The sequence below is a fragment of the Hippopotamus amphibius genome, chromosome 1 (assembly GCF_030028045.1).
Source record: "Hippopotamus amphibius kiboko isolate mHipAmp2 chromosome 1, mHipAmp2.hap2, whole genome shotgun sequence".
Classification (NCBI taxonomy): domain Eukaryota; kingdom Metazoa; phylum Chordata; class Mammalia; order Artiodactyla; family Hippopotamidae; genus Hippopotamus; species Hippopotamus amphibius.
The window spans coordinates 224,099,294-224,123,392 of NC_080186.1; the positions used below are offsets into that span (position 1 = coordinate 224,099,294).

The 24,099-nt window shown below is 38.8% G+C and overlaps 1 protein-coding gene across 9 annotated transcripts in view; it reads right to left on the bottom strand.

Moving 5' to 3' along the window:
* Nucleotides 1–270: 270 nt before the first annotated feature.
* Nucleotides 271–24,099, bottom strand: part of NLN (neurolysin) — an 88,015-nt gene continuing 64,186 nt past the window's right edge. For 8 of the 9 annotated variants that reach the window (XM_057742262.1, XM_057742328.1, XM_057742312.1 and 5 more), the window contains 5 exons: nucleotides 23,615–23,816; nucleotides 13,304–13,490; nucleotides 12,685–12,813; nucleotides 11,332–11,468; nucleotides 271–2,230 (listed from right to left, as the gene is read on the bottom strand). In XM_057742262.1, coding sequence (XP_057598245.1) covers nucleotides 2,096–2,230; nucleotides 11,332–11,468; nucleotides 12,685–12,813; nucleotides 13,304–13,490; nucleotides 23,615–23,816 — 790 coding nt within the window. In that variant the 3' untranslated portion in view covers nucleotides 271–2,095. Of the gene's footprint in view, nucleotides 2,231–10,044; nucleotides 10,083–11,331; nucleotides 11,469–12,684; nucleotides 12,814–13,303; nucleotides 13,491–23,614; nucleotides 23,817–24,099 lie in introns of all 9 variants that reach the window. The other variant, XM_057742320.1, reaches the window with a different exon arrangement.

The window sequence follows — 24,099 nt, forward strand, 5'->3', positions numbered from 1 at the left end:
GACTTACTTCGCTTAGTATGGCAATCTCTAGTTGCATCCATGTTGCTGCAAATGGCATTATTTCGTTCTTTTTTATGGCTGAGTAGTATCCCATTGTGTCTATGTACCACATCTTCTTCATCCATTCATCTGTTGATGGACATCATGTTGTTTGGTAGATTTTAAATATTGGATGTGAACCCGAAATAAAAAGAACACCACAGCACTTTTGTTTTCTTATGCATTTCAGTTTTAACATTAAAATATGAAAGAACTGTGAGTTCATTCTCGTGGATAGTAATGTACTTTTATTGCGTGCAGTCTTTTTCACACCAAGCATTAATTTTTCCATGTGAAATAAGTTAAGATTTAAAATGATAAAGTTACTGTTAAGGAGACGCATTGGGCAACAGAAAAAACTGAAGATAGTTTTTGCCTGAAACTGGAAAACAGAATAGTCTGAAAAAAAAGATATAAGAAAAGTACCATGCATTGCTAAGACCAAAACAAACCAACCAACCCCCCCCCCCCACCACCAGCTTTACAGACCCGAGGTGGTGACGCTAAACGAATGTAGGGAAGAGAGGGCCAGGCAATTGTCCCAGAAGGGAGGGTGGGATTTCCTGTGATGTTAAGGGTATTTGTTTGACAATAATAACCTGAATTTTCTTCTATGTCACTACAGCTCTTGAATTTTCCTGCTGTCTACAATTTGACTATGCAGCATAATATATATATATTTAGCACAAAGTCCATTTGGACTAGAGAATGGGAAGGTTCTAATTTTGTTCCTGGTCAGCAAAGTCATACCTCAGGTACACACTGGGAACCAATTAGAAGTCCTGTGCAGAATGCATACATTCGAAGTGAGTTTTTTTTTTTAAGTAAAAATATGTTTTTAAAAAATTATCCTGTTTTGGTTTCCTCATTGAGTTGATTCCTAGAGGAAAAATAAGTATGTGAATTTCCTGGTCTGCTGCAGAATTGGAATTTAGGCCCACAGTAAAGAGAGTTAAAGTGATCCAAAGGTTCACTTAAAATCACCAGACAAAATAAGCCACGGAAGAGCCTCCTCCCCATGGCTGAGTTGAAGCACACGTAACACTTGGAGCCGCTGTCCTCAAACGTCCTCTGTGCAGAACGCACTCTTCTCCCGGAGTTTCTGGGCCGTTTATGCTACACATCAGCTTCAGCTCTCTTCCTGTGGTGCTCGAGATAGACATGTGTGACATGTCTACCTGCTACTTCGGGTGAGAAGTGCAGTAAAGGAGACAAAGTCCCTACCACTTATTAGAAACATGAGAAGAGAAAAATATCCTTGGACTTGCTTTAGTGTTCTAATTGGCAAATACACAGAAAAGCTGACAATCTTGTATGCTGAAGTGGAAATGAACCTCTAATCCAAGATCCCAAATTCTCTAATACAAGATATTTAAACTTGCAATATGCGTTAGGCCATTTCAGCTAAAACTCATAATTTTTTGGTGTTCTCTCACTGGACATTAGACAGAAAAGACTAAACCCATTGGAGTAACATTATTCAAGTGTGGCAGAAAGTTGGAAATCATGAGGCTGAAATAGAAAGATGAATGCATTGCTGAGGCACAGTCCCCTGGCCCTGAGGTACACAGGCAAAGAGGTCACACTTTACTGGGAGACAGAGAGTCACAGTGGATGCACGCCTCCGAGACAGTGTTTAACACAGGAATGTGATAATTCGTTTATCAGTTCAGAAATCCCAAGTACAAAACTTCATGATATAAGAAGGATCAAAGTATATAATGTATATGATTCAATTTAAAAATTGTTAGATTACAATAGTAATCTGATTACAATAGTAAAAAATCAAATTACATTCATATGAAACTTTTATAAAAAGAAATTGAATCCATTTTTATGAAATTTTATAGTACAATTATTTTCTAACGGGTCTTTTCTTAGGTCACAGTATGTATAATTCCATTTACATCTGTATAATTTTTCAAATCAAAAAACAAAAAGAAGTCAAATAGAAATCTACATTTTCATTTGAAAACTCCCTTCAGTTTCCAGGCCAGTAACGCATGGTGATGTCAGCTTGTCCTCCAGACATGGATGGCTCCCAAAGATCCCCAGTTTACGGAGCATGCAGGCCTCTACTCATTAGGAACGCTTTTTGGTTTGGCTCACGTTTCAAGAAATTCTGGAGCATATCCATGCCGTCCATAGATCCCCCAGGTTTCAGGATTAGGTTTCTGTATTTCATTCCAACCTAATAAAATAAAACATGCCTAATAATTCATGGTTATAGCAATTTTCCAAATCTCTAATTGCAAAAGAGAAGAGAAAAACGGACTTTAGCTTTACTCTCCCTGGATGTTCTCCTTCGCCTAGACTACAGTTCTGTAGTATTTATTTACTTTGGTAGCTAAGCGATCTGGAGCATAGACCTCCGGTCTTCCACACTTCCCTTTATTACTGTCTTGTCTCCTTAGATTCTCAGCAGCGTGCTGACAATGTGAACAAACAGACAAACAAAAAATAGCCAAATGGAAGATAGAACAGGCTCCTATTAGCCGCCCCGTCTCAAATGTGATTTCAAAAGGGTTATTAGTAAAGCAAGTGCTCAATTAGGTTACAAACAGGGATTCTGTGTACCTAGAAACAGCAGCCCGGCTACTGTCAAAACAGCTTCTGCTATAATTTTTGTGAGGGGCTCACAAAAAAAAACCCTTTTTCTTTATTGATGGGAGTAGGGCAACAACACATGTCCCATGGTGTAGGGTAGGACATTTTTATGGGTCTAGCATGGGGAATGAGGACCTTTGTAAAGTTTTCTGTGGGGACAACGTCTGGAATTTTAAAACACATCATAGTTCCTCTGCTTTTATTTACACAAATACATCAGCAGATAAAGCTTAAGAAAACAACTGTAATTCAGTATCAGCACTATTCATTATTTTCACTTCCTTTTCACTGTCCTTTTAGGGAAGAAAGGCAAGACAATTCAATGAAGTCTAATTCTGAATCTATGCATAAAATAGTTCACAGAGTAACACTCGAATTTATATCCATTATACCATTTGAACAATCACTAATGGTCTCTCTGAGTACATAAGTAGCTTGAGAATTTCCAGAGACAAAACTAATCTCATTTTTGACTTATGACAATGCTTCTGCTCTAGCCAAACTGTTAAGGAAAATAAAATGTTGATGAATGAAATCTACCAAGTTAGATATAAAACTAAACGTTCTACAAGGGTCATAAAATCAAACGTTTCCAGGTTATCTTTTAGTTGTAAACAGAAATAATCTTGAACTTATTAATGATCTACAGGCGAACAGCTAACTTCACAGATGGGCCTTAATCAGGAATAAACAATTGGTCAAACAAAGTTACTTTCTATAAACTCTAGAGAGCACTGTCCAGTAGAAATATAATGTGAGCCACATACCTAACTTTACATTTTCTAGTAATCACATTAAAAAGGGAAGAAAATAGGTAAATTTAATTTTAATAAGATATTTTATTTAAGCCAGTATATCTATAACATTATCATTTCAACATGTATCAATCAATAAACCTCAACATGTTGTTGAGATTGATTTTTTGTGGTATGTTTTCAAAATCTAGTGTGTTTTTTACATTTAAAGCACATCTCAATTCAATTCTTCAGTAGCACTGGCCACATTTCAAGGGCTCAGTAGCTACAGATGTGGCTATTATACTGGACAGGTCTGGGGCCAAGAACATAAGATGACCCTTAGAGGGGCTTGTTAGACAGTGTTCCAGCATACCACCGAAGACGTAAGTAGCAATCTTGTTGCCTTACTTACAAGTTTTGAGTAAATTTTCTTAAGAAGGGCAGGCCTGTAATCACTGATATTGGAATTCCTGAAAACCCTGGTAATGACAGTTTAGAGCTAGATTTAATTTTCTTTAGGGGAAAAAAAAAAGATGTGTCATTTCTTGCTTGGTCTGTAGCAATTAATTACTGTTACAATAGCGATTTAGAACCTAAAATGAGTGATTTTTATCATAGACTTTATTATTCTAAGAAGTAGTAGATCAGAGCTCTTGAGCCCAACACAGCTTACCCTCCTTCCCTTCCTTTCATTACCCAATGTGTCTAAATTTGACCAGTGTTAAATTAGTGGGTGGGGCAAGGAAGGACTGTGCTCCCTCACTGTAGGAAGAACTTAGAAAACGTGAATTAAATTGATCTGAACGATAAAAATAGTTTAACCCACTTATTATGGAAAATTTTTGAATATATACCTACAGCAGAGACAACAGTAGAGTGAACCCTCTTGTACCATGCAACCTCAATTATTAACATTTACCTGCAGAAATTCTTAGTGCTCGAGATCTGACAATCTTTTATTTATTAAAAAGACATATTTCGTTCCACAAATATTATAGGAACAGTAATGAAAATTTAAATAAAGTAAAAAAAAAAAATCAGCAACATGGAGACAACCGCCAGAGTATCCTCGTTTGTCCAGAGAACTGTGATTGTAGGTAGTGAAAAAAAAGCACGCGGTAGAGGAGCTGCATGCTGCTGAGAAGAGCCAGCTTGTGCCTCCCCTGCCGGTAAAGTCACCGTGGAGCAGGGCACTGTTTAATCTCACAATACGTGGCTCAGCGCAGCGCAAGGCCTCCCCTGCTTATGGCTCCAAACAAGATGATTCAATTTCCTGCATTACAGAGCAATGGGCTTTTAATAGTTTCATTTCCTTTGCAATGAAGTTTGGAGAAGAGTTTAAGAGTCATTTTGGTAACAGGATCTTGCTTTTCTTTTTTTTAAAAAAAAAAAGTTAAGTGAATTTGTGTGTTAGGAAGGTACTGGGTTCTCTGGGCGAGAGAACCCTGTCTGGGAGACAAATGCCACAGGTGGAAGGAGTCTCTGCTGTGACTTGTTCTACTCTGTTTACATAATAAAGGAACCACAACTCTGAGCAAAGCAGAAGAGAAGCTCTAAAACAATGAATAAAAGTTTTTATATTAAAAAAATCCCTCATGAGGATCTGCATGGAACAGGAGCTCCTATTAGTTACTCAGGGAAGGAAAAGCAGCCTCAGTCACCTCTGTGGCTTTTACTCCCAGAAGGTTAACATGTATCTTTTGGCAACTGTGCAAGTCCTCTCTAACACCGATGTTTTCTTTCTTTTATAAATGTTCAGATCATTTATTTATTTGTTTGCTTGTTTATTTATTTGTTTTTTATCCTGCTGTGCAGCATACAGGATCTTAGTTCCCCGACCAGGGATCGAACCCGTGCCCCCTGCAGTGGCAGCATGGAGTCTTAACCACTGGACTGCCAGGGACGTCCCCAACACCGATGTTTTCTAAAGCAAGATCAGGAGTTTGGGAGTCAGGCCCAGGTTTGAAGCTCAGCTTCATCCTCAGCTTTGTGGCCTTGGGCTTTGGTTTCCTTACTTGTGAAGTGGGAATATACCTACTTCTCTCACTTTATGAGGAATCAGAGGAGATGATTTAGTACCTTGCCTGCTGCCTAGAATCATTCCTGCCATTCGGTGGCATTCAATACACCTGAGTAGTCATCCATCCCTCCTTTCCCTTCTCCTCACACAGCCCCTAAGTTCAGCTACTTATATACAGTCAGGGAAACGCGTTCCTGCTTCAGCATCTCCTTAAAATAAGTTCTGTCTCCTAATAAAGCTAGAAAAAAGCACAAGAGACTTCATCTCCACTATTAGTATAAGACAGAATATATAGTTCAGTGGGAATGCTAAGCAGGAGAGACAAGGCACTCATTTTATGCAACAATAGATACCCTTTATTTGAGGTAGTATTTTAAAAGCAATCATAATTATCTGAATGAAGGACGCCCATCATCTACAGTAATAAGAACACAAATGGGACACAGATGGGGACTTCCGCCACCTCTGGCTTCTGTGCATAGGAGCATATGCAAACTCCCACAGCCTTCCAACCCTCCCTTCCTCATTCCTCTTGTGACTGACTCTAGGGAGTGGAGCCATGTGTCTCCTCCCTACACCGAGTAACAGGCATCAGGGCAGAGAGCATCTGCCCAAGGACAGGTGATGACCACCAGGCACCTAACAGCCTCACCAGCCTGCTTTTAAAGTGGACTTTGAAACCCTTCCTGCTGCAACGCATCTGTAAACTCCTTTCCAACAGCACATACTTGGTTTTCTATGAGTGAGGATGGGGAGGTTGTAGGTGGAAAAAGAATACCTTTGACAACGAACAGGAAGGAGTGAGAGAGTGAAAGACTGGTGTTGGTGGTCAGGGAGAAAGAAAAAAAGAACGGTGGTAGGAATCTCCCCTTGATAGGAAGAGGTCTTCTGGAAACCTTAAGCGAAGTTTCAGTTTGTGAGGATGGAAGAATAAATATTTATGGGGAGGGAGGAGATTTGGAGAAAAAAGGCACCCTGGGAAGTCATGTGTATTCAGGGGACAGATGAGTGGAAGTGGTTGGAGGAACTACCAGTCGGGTCCAATAATAGTTAAATGTTTTGCAGCAGAGGATGACCAAGGTGAATAAATCAGTTCCAATTACAAGAGCCTTATGATCTAGGTGGTGAGATAAAGAAATAGACAATTAGCAAAGCAGATTATTAGAGCTCTAAGAGGAACACAAAGAAGGACTGTAGGAACACAAAAAGGAAGAAAAACTGCTTCCAACTGGTTGGGATTCAAGGCTTAGAAGGTCTGGCATTGTAAACATTCAAGAAGTAGGCTGGAAATCAATCCCATTTCCTTCCTTTGTCCCTTAAATCAGGCAAAATTTAATGCTGTTAGAAAAGGTTGAAGTGTAAGAAAAGTCAGCTTTGGGGTGGTAGATCAGGGGAGCTGAAGCAGAATTTAATCCGTTTGTAAGGACCGTCGGGAGAGGAAATTTCATATTCTCTCTTAACCCATTATAGCAGGAATTGGGCCTACGATTCTGTTTGAAGAGCCCTGGAATACTGAGCTTTATAACACACTTTCTGTCTGGTAATTCTTTTTTTTGTCTAAGCAAGATTCTTCCTATGTTTCTGTGTCTGTTACTGCATGTAAGATCTAGCTCCTTCTATATGGCATTGTGGATAGTTACACTTAACGATCTTGACTTTCTCAGGATTCCTTTCTCCATGTGATACTTGGTTGTGATACTTTCTTCTTCACTGATGGAAAAAAAACAAAGCTTAGCAATTACGCTAAATGCAGAAGCGGAACATAATTCTAGCTTAACAATATAATTGCCTTTGAATCCACAGTGTCTATTGCCTTTTAGGAAATTTTCCCACAATGAAGTTGCCTTATAAAAAGAAATGGCCCTAGTTAAAATGCCCTCATTTTTTCAACCCTACGATTAACTGCTGGATTTTGAAACTACATTTGGGAACCTTAAAGGGCTCCTGAAAGAGCTCCTAGAGTTTGCTGCAAAAGTGTTACTTCCAAGCAGCTCCCTTCCAAAGTTACTTAAGAGGTGAGTTGGAAAAGTAAAAGGTATGTCTGATAATGAGACAACTTCTCCATGCTTACTAGTAACGAAGGCTTTAGATAATATTTTTTAATATTTATTTATTATTTATTTGGTTGTGCTGGGTCTTAGCTGCGGCAGGCAGGCTCCTTAGTTGTGGCATGTGAACTCTTAGTTGCGGCATGCATGTGGGATCTAGTTCCCTGCCCAGGGATTGAACCGGGGCCCCCTGCATTGGGAGCATGGAGTCTTACCCACTGGACCACTAGGGAAGTCCCTAGATAAGATTTAACAAACTAATTAAACAGTTAAGATGCTACACCTACTTACTATGAAGAAAGCAGGAAATTACAGATGAAACCAGAAGTAGCAAACTTTCAGGCGATTACAGGTGAGTGGCCAGTTCTAACACTTTGATAGAGGCCATCAAAACAGAATAAAAACAATTGTACTGTAAACTATTCTATTACTAACGTTTGGTATTTTGAAGACTGCAGGTTTACATCTGACCCTTCCTATCACTGTGAGTAGTACACTTTCTGCAGTTCTGCTTGTTGAGATCCGAAATGGTTCTCAACCAGACCCTGGGCTTTGCAGGATGGCAAGAGGTTACAGAGTGAGGGGTCTGGAGATGTTCTTTTGTTGATACTAATGACCATGAACAATAATGTCAACAACACGTGACCTTTCAGCCCCCAGCCTCTCTAGAGCTTGTGGACTAAGAATAGCAGGCACTGACGCCTTGAAGGGGCATCCTGCTATCTTCTCAAAATGCTCCAAATACACACCAGGGAGGGTGAGGCACCTTGAGACAACAAAGTCTGCATGATCTACTGTGACTGCTCTGATTCCCACGACTTCAGATCAAATTCAGTATCTCTTTATAGCACAAAAATTTTTTCCCTTCATCAAAACATAGTTGTGCTAATGATTGAAGTTTTTGTAGAACAGGATTGTTATTCCAAAGTGTTAATTTTAAATAATTGGATATTTGAATTGTGTAAATTGGGTATTATTTTAGAGCAAACATTTGTAAAAACTAAAAACAAAAACAGACAAGCAATACACTGTAGGAGGGAACAGAATGGCTATTTAAAAAGCTGCTGCTGGATCTGCCACTGCAGCGAAGAGCGTGAGGGTGGGTGCAACGGGATTCTCCTTGGCCACTGGGGCCAGACTCACTATTGCCGTGACAGTGGGGGAGCAAGAAATGACGTGATATTCCAGAGTATTTAACAGGGAGGAAAAAAGAAGGGATTAAAGCCAGTTTCCTGGCATAAGACGGGTAATAATATATAGCAGGGCAGAATTCAGAATTTTAGTAAAACTGAACACTGTTTTTAACACCACAAGGCAACAACTCCAAGTTGTAGGGAATCTTACTTTCTCCACATTCAACCCAGCCCTTTCATCTGAATTAAGAGTAGCCTGGCTGCCTGCCAAGCTGTGAAGCCTGAGGACAAAGGAGGTACCCAGAAGCGTAACGGCAGGGATGTCTCCTTCTGGACCTGCAAGTTCCTTGGGATCCACTGGGATCAGTACTTTAGCTGCAACCTTGATAGCTAGAAGAGGAGACAGTGGAGGGTCCTGGGTTTGTGGTCGTGTGAGTGGAGCAGAGGAGGTGAAAGAGGTGTGGTAGTGCTTGGGCCAGGAAGCCTCACCAACACCTAAGAGCCGGTGGAGGTCATAATTCTACCTTTGCATATCTGGACCTTGTGTCTCTTCAAACACTGTTTTCCGATTTCTACAATAATCCATGTACTATGTAAAAATAAGGAAAAGCTCCCTAAAAAGTACAGAAAAATATTTAATACTCACTCATAAACGTACCATCAAAGATAACAACTGACAACATTTTGATGTACTTTTTTTTTCTGAATGTACATTTTAAAATCAAAATTTGCATTCTATGGTATAAAATATTTTATAACCGGATTTCTTCATTTTGTATAATAGTTCTATTAAACATTCCAGACACAAGAAAAAGCTTATTGAAACCCTTACGCCATGCCCAAGTTCACTTTCTGTTCAGAGAATGGAAAGATCACTTCTGGTTTCGATGATTTGGAAGATTTCATAAATAAGTAGCCATTTGAATAGGGCCTTTATGAATGGTAAGATTTTGGAGAGGCATAGACAAGGAAGGCATACATTTTAGGTGGAAGAAGTAGAATGGATAAATTTGTAAAGGAAGAAAAACCCAAGGGAACACACAAATTTGGCTGACACACTGGGAGTTCTGGGAAGTACGGAAGGGATTTGTTTGCTAAGCTAAGGGCTGTGACAGAGAGGAATACCAAGAAGCAGGAACTAAAACAAAACAAAAGGTAGATGAGGACCTTTGGGAGCTGGCAATTGGTAACGCTGAAGGGAGGATAACTTTCCAGTTTAGTTGGTGGAAGCAAAAGCCAGGAAACAGGGGCTTGCAGAAACTGTTTCTTATACCAAGAAAGTAGGCTGTGAAAGGAAGAAAAACTGAGTAACAGCACCGAGATTATCAGGGTCAGTGGTCAGTTTTTTCCTTGAGATGGCAAACCAGTAAGTCTTAGTATTACAGACACGTCTCCCAAGACAGGAGGAAAGAAGATAAATATGGAAGTACAGAAAGAGAAGGAAAGATGAACGTACTCACTTTCCATGACAATGTTCTTAGCAGAGAGGAGACGGCATCTGCTGAGAGAGAGAGGTGGTGGGGACCCCAGTAAGGGAAGCAGAGCAGGACTATGGAGTCACACTGCGGGCCCAGTGCAGGTTCGACAGCACGTCTCTGCCGTGGGGCATGTAAACTGAGCCACACGGTCTTCCCCAGGACACTGCGAATCCCAAGGGCACCATCTTTGAACGAGACGGTAGAGGAATCTAGGGATGGGTGCTGGCTGAAGATTATGCAGGATTCAGGGTATTTATGAGAACAAGTCAGGGGCTGATCGTTGTAAGTGGGGTGGCCAGGGAATGGACGGGGGCTTACAGGGACCTAACAGCCTGGGTAGGGTGGGATGGAAGGTGGAGGGACTGGAAAGCTAGCGCATAGAACACAGGTACCCTGGAGGTGGTGTTCTGGGGGTGAGGGGCGGGGCGGAAGGGATGGTGGTCTAAATGACACCAATGTATTTCAGGGCATATTTATAAGATGCTATGCAACCCAGAAACATAAAATGTGGAGAACAAATCAGCTGGCTGAAATAAGCACAGAGAGCCTGATTTTGATAATTTGTTCTTCTAATTCCTGAATCAAACAGAATGAAAAACGCACTGGAAAATTCATCAGCCCTAGAAATAATCTGACAGCTGAGTCTTCAACAAGAGTGGAGACTGAGGGACTGTAACTCAGGAAGGTTTGGCTGGCAGCCACCTGGCAGCCAATTCACTGTACACGGAAAGGAATGGCTCAGGGTAATGAAGCAGCTTCAATTACTTAAAAGGCATTCAGGTTACAAGCTATGTAGTAGGTGGTGCGTGACAATCACAGCAAAAAAGGGTGCTTTCCACAGAAAATGTGTAATGAAAGTGTGCAAGAGTATATCAAAACATAGGCAGACCATTTGTATCAGGAAGGAGTTTATCTTTCTTCCCCAACCTCCTATAAAACTAAAACACTGTACGGCACATGTCAAAACTAGCAGCTTTAAATGCTCAAATGCATAAACAAAGCTTTGAATTTTAATTATGCAATATATTGGAATGTTAATAAGCAAGAAAAAGCAGCAGGCTTTTTTTTTTTAAACTTATAGAATTAATCACTTACATAAAGGAACTTAATGATGTACGATGATGTGAGAAGATGCCAGACTTTAAAGTTAAAAGTCATCCCCAGATCTCTTACTCTAAAAATTAGGTGTCATAAATATGTTACATTAGGAGTTTACGGGGAAGGGGCAACTATGAAAGTAACAAAAGGAGGAAAAAAAAAATACAATACCTCCGGATTCATTATCCCTTCCTTTTTAAAACAGCTGTAAAACATGTCCATGGAAAACACTTCACTCCAGAGATATCCGTAATACTGGCCATCGTAGCCCCCCGCCAAGTGTCCAAAAGTTGCTGGCATATTTGTGCCTTTAAAGAAAGATAACGTTTCAATCAGTGTGAGGGCAAATGTTACATATCAGGTTCTCAGCTGGCTAAGGTTTCCCTGTGGGCAGTCCAGCTGTGGGAGGAGACAGTGATATAAATCCTCACCTCTGGCGCTCCCCGGGTTTATGGGCCCCGATGGCTAAGATGTTTACAAACGTCTCTCCTAGGACAGCTCCACCTCAGAGCTGGTTTCGGCCCTAAGCTCTGGAATGCTTAATGTGAGTTTCAGAGGCTCTGTCCACACCCATCAGACAACGCAGTCCTTTCTTATCCCTTAGACACATACCAGTGTCTTACAAATACTCTAAGAATATTAAGCCTACCCTTTGTCACACCTACTTATATCTGAAAGGTATCAGAATGGCACTTATTTGAGGTTCATAATTACTGAAAAAGAACTCTTTACTTGAGAAGCTAAAAAGGTCTTACCAATTCAATCTACCTCTAGGGCTACTTTACAAAAGGATTTTGTCAAAGTGGCCTGAGGCACAAAGTTGCTGCTCAGTCTACTAGAAACAGATCACAAAAGGAAGCAAAGAGCCTGGATGGACTCAATGGACTATTGTGACCTTTATTTTAGCTATAAATGTCACCGACTCAATGAAACAACAATTTCTTTGATGGAAAAAAGTCACCTTTCCAACCGTGTATACACGTATAGCTACGTTTGCTTAAAATATATACATATAAATGGAACGCGTACGTCTGAGCATTTCCCACCCACTCACATGGATCTCATAAATAATATCGGGTTAGGAACTGCAGTTCAAACTGCATTAACTGACTTCAGAAGCAGAAGCACACACGAGATAGAAGTTTGTGCCTTTCTGTAAAACCGCCCCTTCTGCCAAAGTCTTTCTGAAATCCCGGGGAAGTCACGGGGCATATAGGGAGGGCGGAGCCAGGGAGTGCTGCCAAATGTGAATGGCTTTCTCTGCTCTGGGGTGGAAGCCAATTGCTCACGCCTGATTACACTAAAATGCTGCAAAGCTGGGGCAGCCTCCCCTTTAAGCACATTTGGACAGGATAACCCATAAGAACAGGGTATGCTTATCTGAAAGTCATGGCCTGATTTCAGAAATCAGAAACAAATTATATTCGGTAATCTGCCTGACAAACTCTCCCTTCTCTGGCAGTGTTAGGAGTATACCCTGTGCTTCACAGGAAGAATGAACTTTTAGTGAGAATATTTACATACCTGGAGTAGCTGCAACACCTAGAATTTCGGTGCAGTATTTGGCATATTCACTTGCAGCATCCAGCGAAGGGTTGGTGTGGAGAGACTGATCGACTTTGCTCAAAACAATCTGGCGTAAGGTCAGGAGACCTAATAACATAAGAATGTTTGGGCATGTTTTACAGAAGACAGAACTACATGTTTTAATATCACAAGATCATAGATTTCATAAACTGATTCCTGTAGAACACATTACAAAATCAGAGCCAGATATCTCATCCTATTTAAGATTTAAAAGGAGATGTATTTTTTTTTCTTGGACATAATTTCAGGGTTCAGTATTCCAATATACTTAGCAGTCTTCCCTCCCCATATTAATACTCTGGGGGTACTCTCATTGCAAAAGAGGAAATAAGTTCTATAGAAGAAGATGCCAGCAGGCCTCTTGCCTTCTGAGATGGCCCATGCTCTGTCTGTGCAATGTGTAGCTCCTATGGCCGCTCTCAGTTTCTGAGATGACCCCATGCCCTGGCACCACTCTCGTCTTTTGAGACGGTCCACATTCTGTCTATGGAATGTGTATCTCTCTAAATTCTTCACTAAGCAATTCTAATTTATTTTCCAAAATTATAAGTCATACCTGTGTTGACCAGTCTAGAAGCAACAAGTTTTTCAAGCAAATCATCTGTAATAGGGCTTCCGTCTTTATAATGTTTTGACAGTCTTCGGAGGGAATCAGCGTCCCACACCCAATTTTCAAGCATTTGTGACGGCACCTCTACGAAGTCAGTTTCCACATTTGTTCCACTAAATCGTGCAAAGTCAGTCTAGAAAGTAAACATAAAGGTCTTTTTTAAAAAGCACTGAATGAAAACTATATATATGATGAATTATAATTAAGACTCACCAAAACTTAAGTCAGAATCAGAGTCAACTGCCTCTTTGAATAAAGGGTTAGGATAACCTCAAATTTAAACGAAAATAAAACACAGTAGCCAAGCAGCCTGAAAAATAACCCCTCAAAACCCTATATTAAAGTAATATTTCATTCTTTTGAATCAGACATACTTGAAACAATCATCAGGAAATCATAACTGAAAAAAATCGGCCTAAGTTAAAAGAAGCCTGAAGCTTTGAAAGTAAAAATATTTTAAATGAATTTCCCATTAGAATTCCCTTGCAGTCCAGTGGTTAGGACTCTGCACTTTCACTGCCAAGGGTGAGGGTTCAATCCCTGGTCGGGGAACTCAGATCCTGCAAGTCATATAGCGCGGCCAAAAGAAAAAAAGAAAAAAAGAAAAAAGAATTTCCCATTAAAAATGAAGAGATCCATATTGTAAGACAATCACTCCCCAGCTCCTCTTTCTATTTGCATATTTTTGTTTACTCAATACACGTCTTTGTGGAGCATTCATCAGTCTATGACTTAACTACTCAAGTTTTCAAAAACAAACAACATACTCAGAAGTTAAAAAGTACTCCTCATACAAATGAAGGACTTATTCTGAGGGTGTGGGCTAAGCGTTAAAAAGTTTTATTTAAAAAAGGGAAGTTTAGTAAATTGTTGAATCAGATGTCAGAAAAGCTGTTGAGCAGAAACATGGGAATTCACTAGCCAGGTTAGCGTTTTTCAACCTTCACACCATACAGAGAACTCCTGTAAAATTGCTACTGGCAGAGGAATGGCATTTATACCCAATTGGGTCAGCTGCAGAACGGGGGTTATTCTGTTATCTTTCTCTGAACCTCTGTCCTGTTTCCCTCTTTAGATGCTTCACATCCCAGTCTTCTCTCCCTGACTTCATCATCCCTGGGGCTCTACATGGAAGGAAGGCAAAGGAAGGGGACTTAACCACTGGAAAAGGCAGCAGATGGGATGCCACATCAGCAGCAAATAACCATTCTGCTTTTGGCCCAGGGCAGAGGCACAAAGGTCAGTGCCATCTCACACCCTGCCTTCCTCTCTTTATGCAAAAAAACGTTTTGCTTGACTTCCCACTATAATTGTGCTGATTCCAGATGTGAAGAGCTGCAAATACTGAAGGGCCGAAGGACACTAAACGCACTCAGCCCTGGAATTAGGTAGCCTTTGTCTGAGGACATCCCGATAAAGAATCCTTACAGGGCAAGAGTCAATGGCTCCAGAAAACTGAATATTTGCCGCTCTCTTGCATATAATCTTCTAAAAATAACTACATCCTACATTATAGATAAAACAATTTTATACAGTAACTATAATAGCCAACACCTATTGAGACTTTACTATGTCAGGCATCTTGCCAGGCTCTTTACACGGATTATCTGGCTTAAATGCTAGAACAGTTGTATGAAGCACTGTAATCTCCATTTATGAGATAAGGAAATTGAGGCATACTGAGATAATGGTAGAACTACAATTTTTAAACCAGGTGGTCTGACTTCAGAACCCCAGTTTTAACCACAACTGCTACAATACTGTTCTCCAGAAGAAAAAAAAAGGCTAAATTACGATGTTCCGAATTGATGAAATCATCTTGGATCTAGTCTTATATCAAACTCGCCTTTATGTGAAGAGTAAAAGCGAGGCTTCAGTGTACTTCCTTCAAAATCTGATTTCCTCTATATACTGGAAGATTTTTCAAAAATCAAACATGAGATTAAGATGTAAAGGCCAGCCTTTGTAACCATCTATCCTGGATTTGGGATTCTGTAATACTAACTGTATAACTTTCTAAAGATTATAGTTGTAAAATAAGTACTAACAGAGCAAATAAAGACAGAATCACACCCATCACCTATCACTGTACAATATTTTGACAAAAATATAAATTTTGTATATCTTGTGTGTGTGAACATTTTTTGGTTAGTATTTGCTGATGAGAGAGAAAATCAACCCCAAATAACAACAAAATGTATGTGCGTATTTGTTGGTGGTGGTGGTGATGTTTCAGAAGCTAGAAAAATATGAACAAATGAATAACTCATGAGTTAAAATTAAATGAGAATTAACACAGTTCTGTCACGCAGAGTAGAGAAGAAAGGCCTTATTCTATGTGAAGCCACCCTGTAGTTGGGGAGAGAACACAGCACATGAATGAACAGATCAACAATGTCTTCTAAAGAACAAAAGGAAATGTTTGCTAGGAGTAAAAGCTAAAAATAATGCTACTGCTTACTAATTTCCTGAAAGTCACGCTGTTTCTCTGTGTGCCCTTTGGGCAATATCATTTAAATATTTTTCAAATGAGGAGGACAAAGAACTTACAAAATCCAAAAGCTCAATTTCCCAGCAAATTACTAAATTTGAAAGGGAAAGGAATCCAGTCAGTCACTGTTTACACCCACAAAGAAAGAAACCATGGGTGAATCTCAGGATCTAGCAGCCTAACAGGGGCCTGGCTGCTGAATTACATCACTCAATGATGACCAGTCAGCAAATGCTACTCCCGTTTTCAACTGTAGGTTCCAAAGAACCTGAGAAGTACTTTATACAATTTTCAACATGAATAATTCAATGGTGTTGAATATAGTACCTTATGAGCATTATTGCTGCAGGCAATATTTTGACAAGGTAAACTTAGATTCCTGTTTGGTTAGAAGTTCTTGAGAGGAAAAAAGTTGTCTAAAACTGTGAGATTTTTCTATATTATCTTTTAAAACAGACAGTCAGATGCCTAAAATACACTCCATTACAGATTTTTACAACAGATGACTTGATGCTACAGAGATTAGCTTCTCAATTGACACAACACTGTGAGAACTGAGCAAAATTATATAAACTAAAACTCAAAAAGTGATGCGAGCTTTTGTTATATTTAAAGATGAAATCCTATATGGGTTATTGTTCTAATTAACAGACTGGTTGCTTTTAGCATTTACAACTAAAGTGTCATTTTCACGAGAGCAAATCCCAAAGAAAAGGCAGTTGCTGAAATCAATAAGTGTATTGTGTTTAGGAAAAAGAATAGGGCTCGGGAGAGCGGACCTTGGCTGTCTGAGGTGGTTCCCTTATTGATTTCTTAGCAGTCATTCCATGTCCTGACCTGTCTGATCTAAACCCAGGGATGATGAAGTTTAAGTAACAAGGCATTAAAAAAAGAAAAGTGCCACTGTCTCCTAGGCTTTGCCATAAACAGAGGGTTAAAGGTCACACTTTTAACGTCACACACACACCTAGCAATCACTGGCAATAATAACAGTAATAAAGAGAAGCCGAGTAACACTGTTAACTTTCACAACAGCCCGACAGTTCCACAGGTCAGCATTACCACCATCACTTAAGACATGGGAAGCAACAAATTAATTGCAGAAGTCTTTTTTTTTTTTGGCTGCATTGCGCAGCCTGTGGGATCTTAGTTTCCCGACCAGGGATCAACCCCAAGCCCCAGCAGTGACAGCGCCAGAGTCCTAACCACTGGACTGTCAAGGAATTCCCTGCAGAAGTCTTGAATACTGTACCTTAAATTCACATGCTTACCCCCAAATTGGCTATACCCTCCTGACTACGACTTCTTATGCTAAACTACTTCTTTTTAGATGAAAACAAATAAAAATACTATTCAAACTCAATGCTAAGAATAATCTTATATATACGTATACCTTATTAACAACTGTACCTCCGAAATCCAGCACACACCCGGAAATTTGTACGTGGTCAATAAATTTTTGTGAAATAAATGCATCTGTGAGGAGAATGTTTTTGTATGAAGACCCAACCTAAACAACTCTAAGAGATTTTCTCTTGTTCTCATACTTGATCTGACCTCTTACCTCCCAACCCAACATCACCTCTCTACTCTGTCTTCTTTCAATACTTAATCAGTATAGAATTTGTATCATTTTACTTAATAATATTCTGGTTTTAATTTTTTAATTGTTACATTTCATATCCTTACACTTAACTCTAAACATTCAAGATACTGTATCTTTTGGAATCCATTCTACCATATCTAGTGTTAATATGTCAGACACAATAGATAACAATCGTTTCTAAGGAGTCAATGAAACATTCCTCTTTTAAACATATTTTTCTAATTATTAAAAAAAAAAAACACATGCAGATAATACAGTAAGGAAATGAAAAAAAAAAGTCTCTGAACAGAAATAAACAATGCATATGTCATCTCATTTGGTTTATGACTTCCACATTTATTCTACATACAGGTGTCTATGTGCACGTGTAAGCACAAACACACACACACGTATTCAAATAAAAATGGCTCCTGAAAGAAACTGCTTCTAACACTGATGTTGGAAACTGTAACAGTGTACAGAGTTGGGGGCAGGGAGTAGAGGCCAAAAGGTTGTTGATAGGTGTTCGGTGTACTTCACGACTGAGACCTAAAAGGTCAACTTACACAGAGGGAAACGTGGAACTAGATATATGCATCATTCCACACAAGTTTACATGAGATTGATTTAGAGGGAATGTGATTTAAGAAACTTAGGAGAAAGAAGTCTGTCCAACTGGAATACACTCCTGGGAGCCCCAATTCAGACCACACGACATAATGCCATCTCCACCACATGGATGCAGGGTGCAAAGAAGGGTTACAGGCAGTAAAGCAGAGGAATGAGGAGCACGGTGGTCAGCTCTTGCGTGAACATTTAACCTTTCTAGGCCTTGGTTGTTTTCACTTGGAAATGGGGGGAATAATAGTATAATAATAGAAGTAGACTGATAAACCCACTTCAGAGAACACTGTAAAGATAAAGTTAATTAATGAATGTAAGGCTGACTATGATGCCTGGCACATGGTCAGTGCCCAGTGGATCTTGGCTGCTGTCATTCTTCTCGGCCTGCCCATCATTCTTCTCGGCCTTCTTCTCGGCCTGCCCAGTTTGCCCAACTGAGTATGGTCTTGGCAAGCCTGTCCTCGGCTTCCTCCAAGGACCTATTCCTTGGTGTTAATGCTGAAGATAAATGGACCCACATTTCCCTTCAACTAATCTTCCACCTTTGCCAATACTCTAAACCTTATTCTGAGGAACTCCCTGGTGGTCCAGCGGTTAGGACTCTGTGATCTCACTGCCAAGGGCCCGGGTTCAATCCCTGGTCAGAGAACTAAGATCCCATAAGCTGCGTGGTGTGGCCGAATAGAAAAAACAAAACCAAAAACATACTTTCATAAACAAACAAGCAAATAAAGTGCTCATTCTGTTCTTGCTCCAGGAATGAAACTAAGATCCCACAAGCTGCGTGGTGCAGCCAGAAAGAAAAAACAAAAACATACTTTCATAAATAAATAAATAAATAAATAAATAAATAAATGCTCATTCTGCTCTGGCTCCAGGAATCAAACTTCTAAGTAGGCAGTAATCCTTAAAACAAAACAAAAATACAAATGTGATGGTTTCCAATCACCTTCCATAGCTCTTCATCCAAAACCCATGGAGGGTAAGCACTTGTGAACTCTTAAACACTGAAGCGACACTGTTTTATCTCATGGCAATCTTTCCCCTCCTTCTTAAATTATGACCTGTGCACTGCTTATTGATTTCAGAAGAGTTGAATTATATATAAACATAGTTACAAGAACACTTCAATGTATGGCACTTTCTTCTTTCCCAAGTACCTTTTCACACATTTAATCTCACCAGCACTGTAGGGAAGTAGATACAAGAATTGTTGTTGTTCCCATTTTATGAATAAGAAAAAAGAGATGGCTCAAGGAGGTAGGAAAACGTGCCTGAAGTCACACAGCCAGGCCCACAAATACGTGGATGGCTTCTAATCCGGCGCTCTTTTCATAACACTAGGGTGTCTTCCTAACTGATATAGGCTATGTTTATTTAAAACAGCATCTAAACCAAAATATTTAAAGCAGACAAGATGCTCTATTAGTCTTTAGATGAAATTAACAGATTATTTGAAATTTGAAGTTTTTCTTTCACTTTAATAAGGCTTTATTGTGATTCTCAAGAGCTGCTTTAAAATAATGATCTCTAACAGTCCAAAACTCTTTACTGCTCTTGATGCATAAGTAACACAGCCATCACAATGGAGGCTATTAAGAAACATTACTCTTTTTTTTTTTACAGAAGTTCAAAAGGCCAGCGATTACTGACAGCCCAAACCACAAAAAGCCATGAAACAGGAACAGATACTAGAGATGCCACCTCCTGACTGGTTGCTATCTTCAAAATTATCTACCCTCTAGTGTAAACACAAAAATATGAGTGAAACTCATCTCCCGAATGATGAATGATGGACCTTGAACTAGTCCATCTACATGTTTGAAAACTGGATGTTCCTGCTGACGTATTGAAATATTACTATGACAAGCTCTAGCAAGCTCTTCTGGTCATCAAACTTGCAAACTGCCACAGTGGAGAACTGAAACACTTGGCTGCCACATCTTAAAACCAATCTACTGAATATGTATGGCAAACTTACAGATTCACTATATAATTCTCAGATAAGTCAGAAGTATGACTGAACACAGAAACCATTAAACTCCTTTTTCACTGCCATCTACTTTAGGTCAGTACAAAAAGTTTTGAAATCACTATAAAGCTGCAAATACATGGACCTGCATCTGTTACTTTTAAGACAAAAACAGTGATCACTGGTTTCAAATACGTTACTTTAAAAGATCTTAAAATGTACAGGACATTTGAAATCATTAACAAACAAACAAGAGATTTTTTTAAAGATAATCTCATTAGGAGGTGACCAAGCAAGGGATTGTACTAATACACTATTCATCTGTGTGACACATTTTGTGTTCATGAAGGAGGTTAGGTAAATTCTAAGAATTGAATATAGTCTAATGTTTCAAGAGAGAGACATCATTCATCATCAGTACATTAGTATATACACTGATTCATATATACATTCATATGTACAGTTGTCCTATATAATTATATATTCATACATAGTTCATTCATATGTGTGTACATATATGAAACATACATATATTTCATTCATCAGTATATATACTGATCATCAGAATATCAGTATATATACTATCATCAGTGTCTTAGTATACAAACCGATTCATATATATTCATATGCATAGTTCACTCATATATATGTTCAGTCATATATATAACTGCATATTCATATATAGTTCATTCATATATATATATATATATGCATATATATTTCAGTCATGAATCACAGTGCTTTAAAATGAAACAGTACCAAGAAAGTTACTTTCCAGTACTAAAATGGGGATTTCAAAGGATCAAAATTACTAAGAAACAAGGAGAATAACAGAGTTGTAGACAGCTGTATTATGAATACATGATAAGCATATGATATTAAGGTTATAAGAGGGCTGTGTTTGAAAACAAGAACATGCATCAAAAGCATGGAAAACCCTATCTGAAGGTCAGTATTATTTTAATAAATGTGATTGACACTAAATTACTTCCTCATGAAATCATTAGCTGATAAGCAACATCCAAATAAAGGAGGAAACTGCTCTAACCCAACTCTTAACTTGGAATTCAGTATGGTCTGGGCTTCAGGGGGCAGGTGAGCCCTTTGACATTCCATGTAAAAATTTGATTGTGTAAGTGTATGTGCATTTTCCTGGGAGAGGTATCTATAGCTTAAACCTGATTTTCATAAGTTCTCAGATCCAAAGAAGTTAAGATCCACTGTTCTAAAAGCAGGCTATTGTTTATCTATGTGCAAATACATAATTAAATCTTAGATAATCTAAGTAACGTAAGTTGGAAATTAAAAAAACTATTTGACTTTTCTAAATTATTCATAAAAATACTCCAGAAAAATGGAACCTAGACTTATCCTAATTAAAGGAAATGTCGGTCATAGAATGGACACTGATGGAAAATAAATATTTCAGGAATGCTATTGCTGTGAAAATAGACTTTAAAATTATCTAAGAAAGAAAATTTAGGTTATTCTGAAAGCTTTATTTTCCTTGGATTAAATAGAGAGTAGAAATGGCTATATCAGTATATTAGAATTTATTTATCTGAATTGATTCATATCCTATTTCTCGCTTTTTTTTTTAATAAAATATTGAAGCACCAGGATGTAAAGACAAAATGTTGAAAGAACTAGGCAGTGTTTTAACAAAAGTGATAGTAGTATTCTGGAAAAGAGTGGGTACATTTTTGGTTATTACAATGGTTAGGGGCTGCTCTGGGGGTGGGATGCTAGATGTGCAGGACTGAACTGTATATGTCAGGACAACAAAAAGTTGCCCCCTATTCTGCATGTCATTCATATGTCCTGCTGGACATTCATATAAATGAGCTTAGAAAACTAACGCCACTGCACATATTTTTACAATTTTTTTTTGCACATAATTTCCAAAACTCTACCTACTAGAATCAATTGTGTAAATCGAAATAAGATTACTTTTTATTTGGAAGTTTCCCAAGAGATGTTCAGCATTTTGGAAAATCATGTCACTATTGAGGCCTAAATGTTTGGGTCCTATCCCTCAATTCCTGTGTTGACACCTAACCCCCAGTGTGACAGCAGGAGGTGGGGCCTTTGGGAGATGATGAGGTCATGAAGGTGGAGTCCTATGGATGGGATTAGTGCCTTATAAAAGAGATCCTAGAGAACTCTTTTCCACTACGTGAGGACACAGTGAGAGGGTGCTGTCTCTGAACCAGAAAGCAGGTCCTCATCAGACATCAAGTCTGCCAGCACCCTGATCTTGGACTTCAGCCTCCAGAACTGTGAGAAATTTCTGTTATTTATAAGCCATCCAATCTATGGTACTCTGTTATAGCAATTTAAACTAAGACAACTGGCTATACCATTCTTGGACTTGAGTTGACAAAACAAACCACTCATGTATCAGTCTGCAGTTTTTGCTGCAAGATTCAGGGTTATTCACATATAACCTGAATACTTCATTATGTTGTACTACAGAGCCATGCCCAGGCATTACAATTTGAAAAATGTAAACAAAAGGCTTTCTTTTATGTTCAATGAGGGTATTACCTAGATGTAAAAAAATTACCTGTATAGAAAAAGACTGTTAAGGAAAAACTAGTAAAATCCAAGTTAGGATTACTGTTAGTTAGGAGTACTGCACCAACGTTAGCTTCTTAGTTTTGGCAAATGTACCATATGAGATGTTAACAGTAGGGGAAACAGGGTGAGTAGTACACAGGTAATTTTTGTACTATCTTTGCAACTTTTCTGTACATCTAAAACTATTCTAATAAAGAGGTTATTTCTAAAAAGTTCATCTTTAGAGATGCATGGAGATTTCAAATTTGAAAAACTGTCCCTCTGCTTATGTAAAATATCAGTTTTTTAAACTGTTGAGTTGAACAACTGAGCTAGATGTTTTCATATGTCAATAGTGGTTAATAGCAAGTTAACAACAAGTTCATATGGTTCATCTTAGGATATTCTGGGCCTAGTTTACTGAACGGTGTTATAAAGTTGAGAATAAATACACTTCATTCTGAGAAAGAAAGAGAAATTACTTGCAATCCATTGCACACACACATTCTCTTTCTTGGTAAATTCTCCCCATGGTTATACCATGTTACCTGTGATTTTAATTGAAGGCTAGTAAATAATAAATACTGTTACAAAATATTTATAATTAAAAAGGAGTACAGAGTCTGGAAGATTGAAAACCACTGAACTAAACAAAGCATTAGTAAGCAGAAGAGACAGATTACAGCACAGTTTATTTCTGAAGCTTACACCAAATTCCTATGAGGAAAAGATTTAAAAGGAAAAAACACAGTATTTGTAACCCTTCCTTAACGATAGTTTTCTTTACTTTTCCATAGGGTAGTATTCAATGAAGCTCTTTCATCAGTGGATCAATCTCTGAATAAAAATATGTTGTGAAAGAGGACACAATAAGAAAAAATTTTGTGTCTTTGCAGAAGGCCTATGAAATTTTTGGACATGTTCCGCTTCTGAGAAAACATTAAGAAACATGTGGAATAACCTGACATCAGTGGAAAAAAGTCTGGAAAAGCAATTAGTAGGTTTACCATAAAAAAAATCACTCACCTGTGCACAAATCTGATGCATGACATGACCAAATTCATGGAAGTAAGTCCTCACCTCATCGTGTCTCAGGAGAGAGGGACGACCTGCTAGTGGCTGTGAGAAGTTCACCACGAGGGCAGCCACGGACATCATGCGGCTCCCATCAGGCAGGAGGCAGCCAGGCTGGAGACCAAAGCAGGCTGCGTGGTTGTATTTTCCTTCCCTAAGGAACCAGAAGCACAGTTGGTGAGATGCAAACACTCTTCTCTAGCCACAACACTGGCATGGCCCCTCTCAGTCATTGAATCATATTTGATAATAGAAGATGCTTTGAAACATTTAACTCATCTTTTATAAAGTAGGTCAATGTTACGTCAAAATGAAACAACGAAAACTAAACTATCAAAAACCTCACTATCACTTGATATGAGTTATATTTCCAAAGTTTCTTTTGTTGAAATCTGAATGTAAGAATTAAGAATATACACCACAAGTAGGGTACAGCT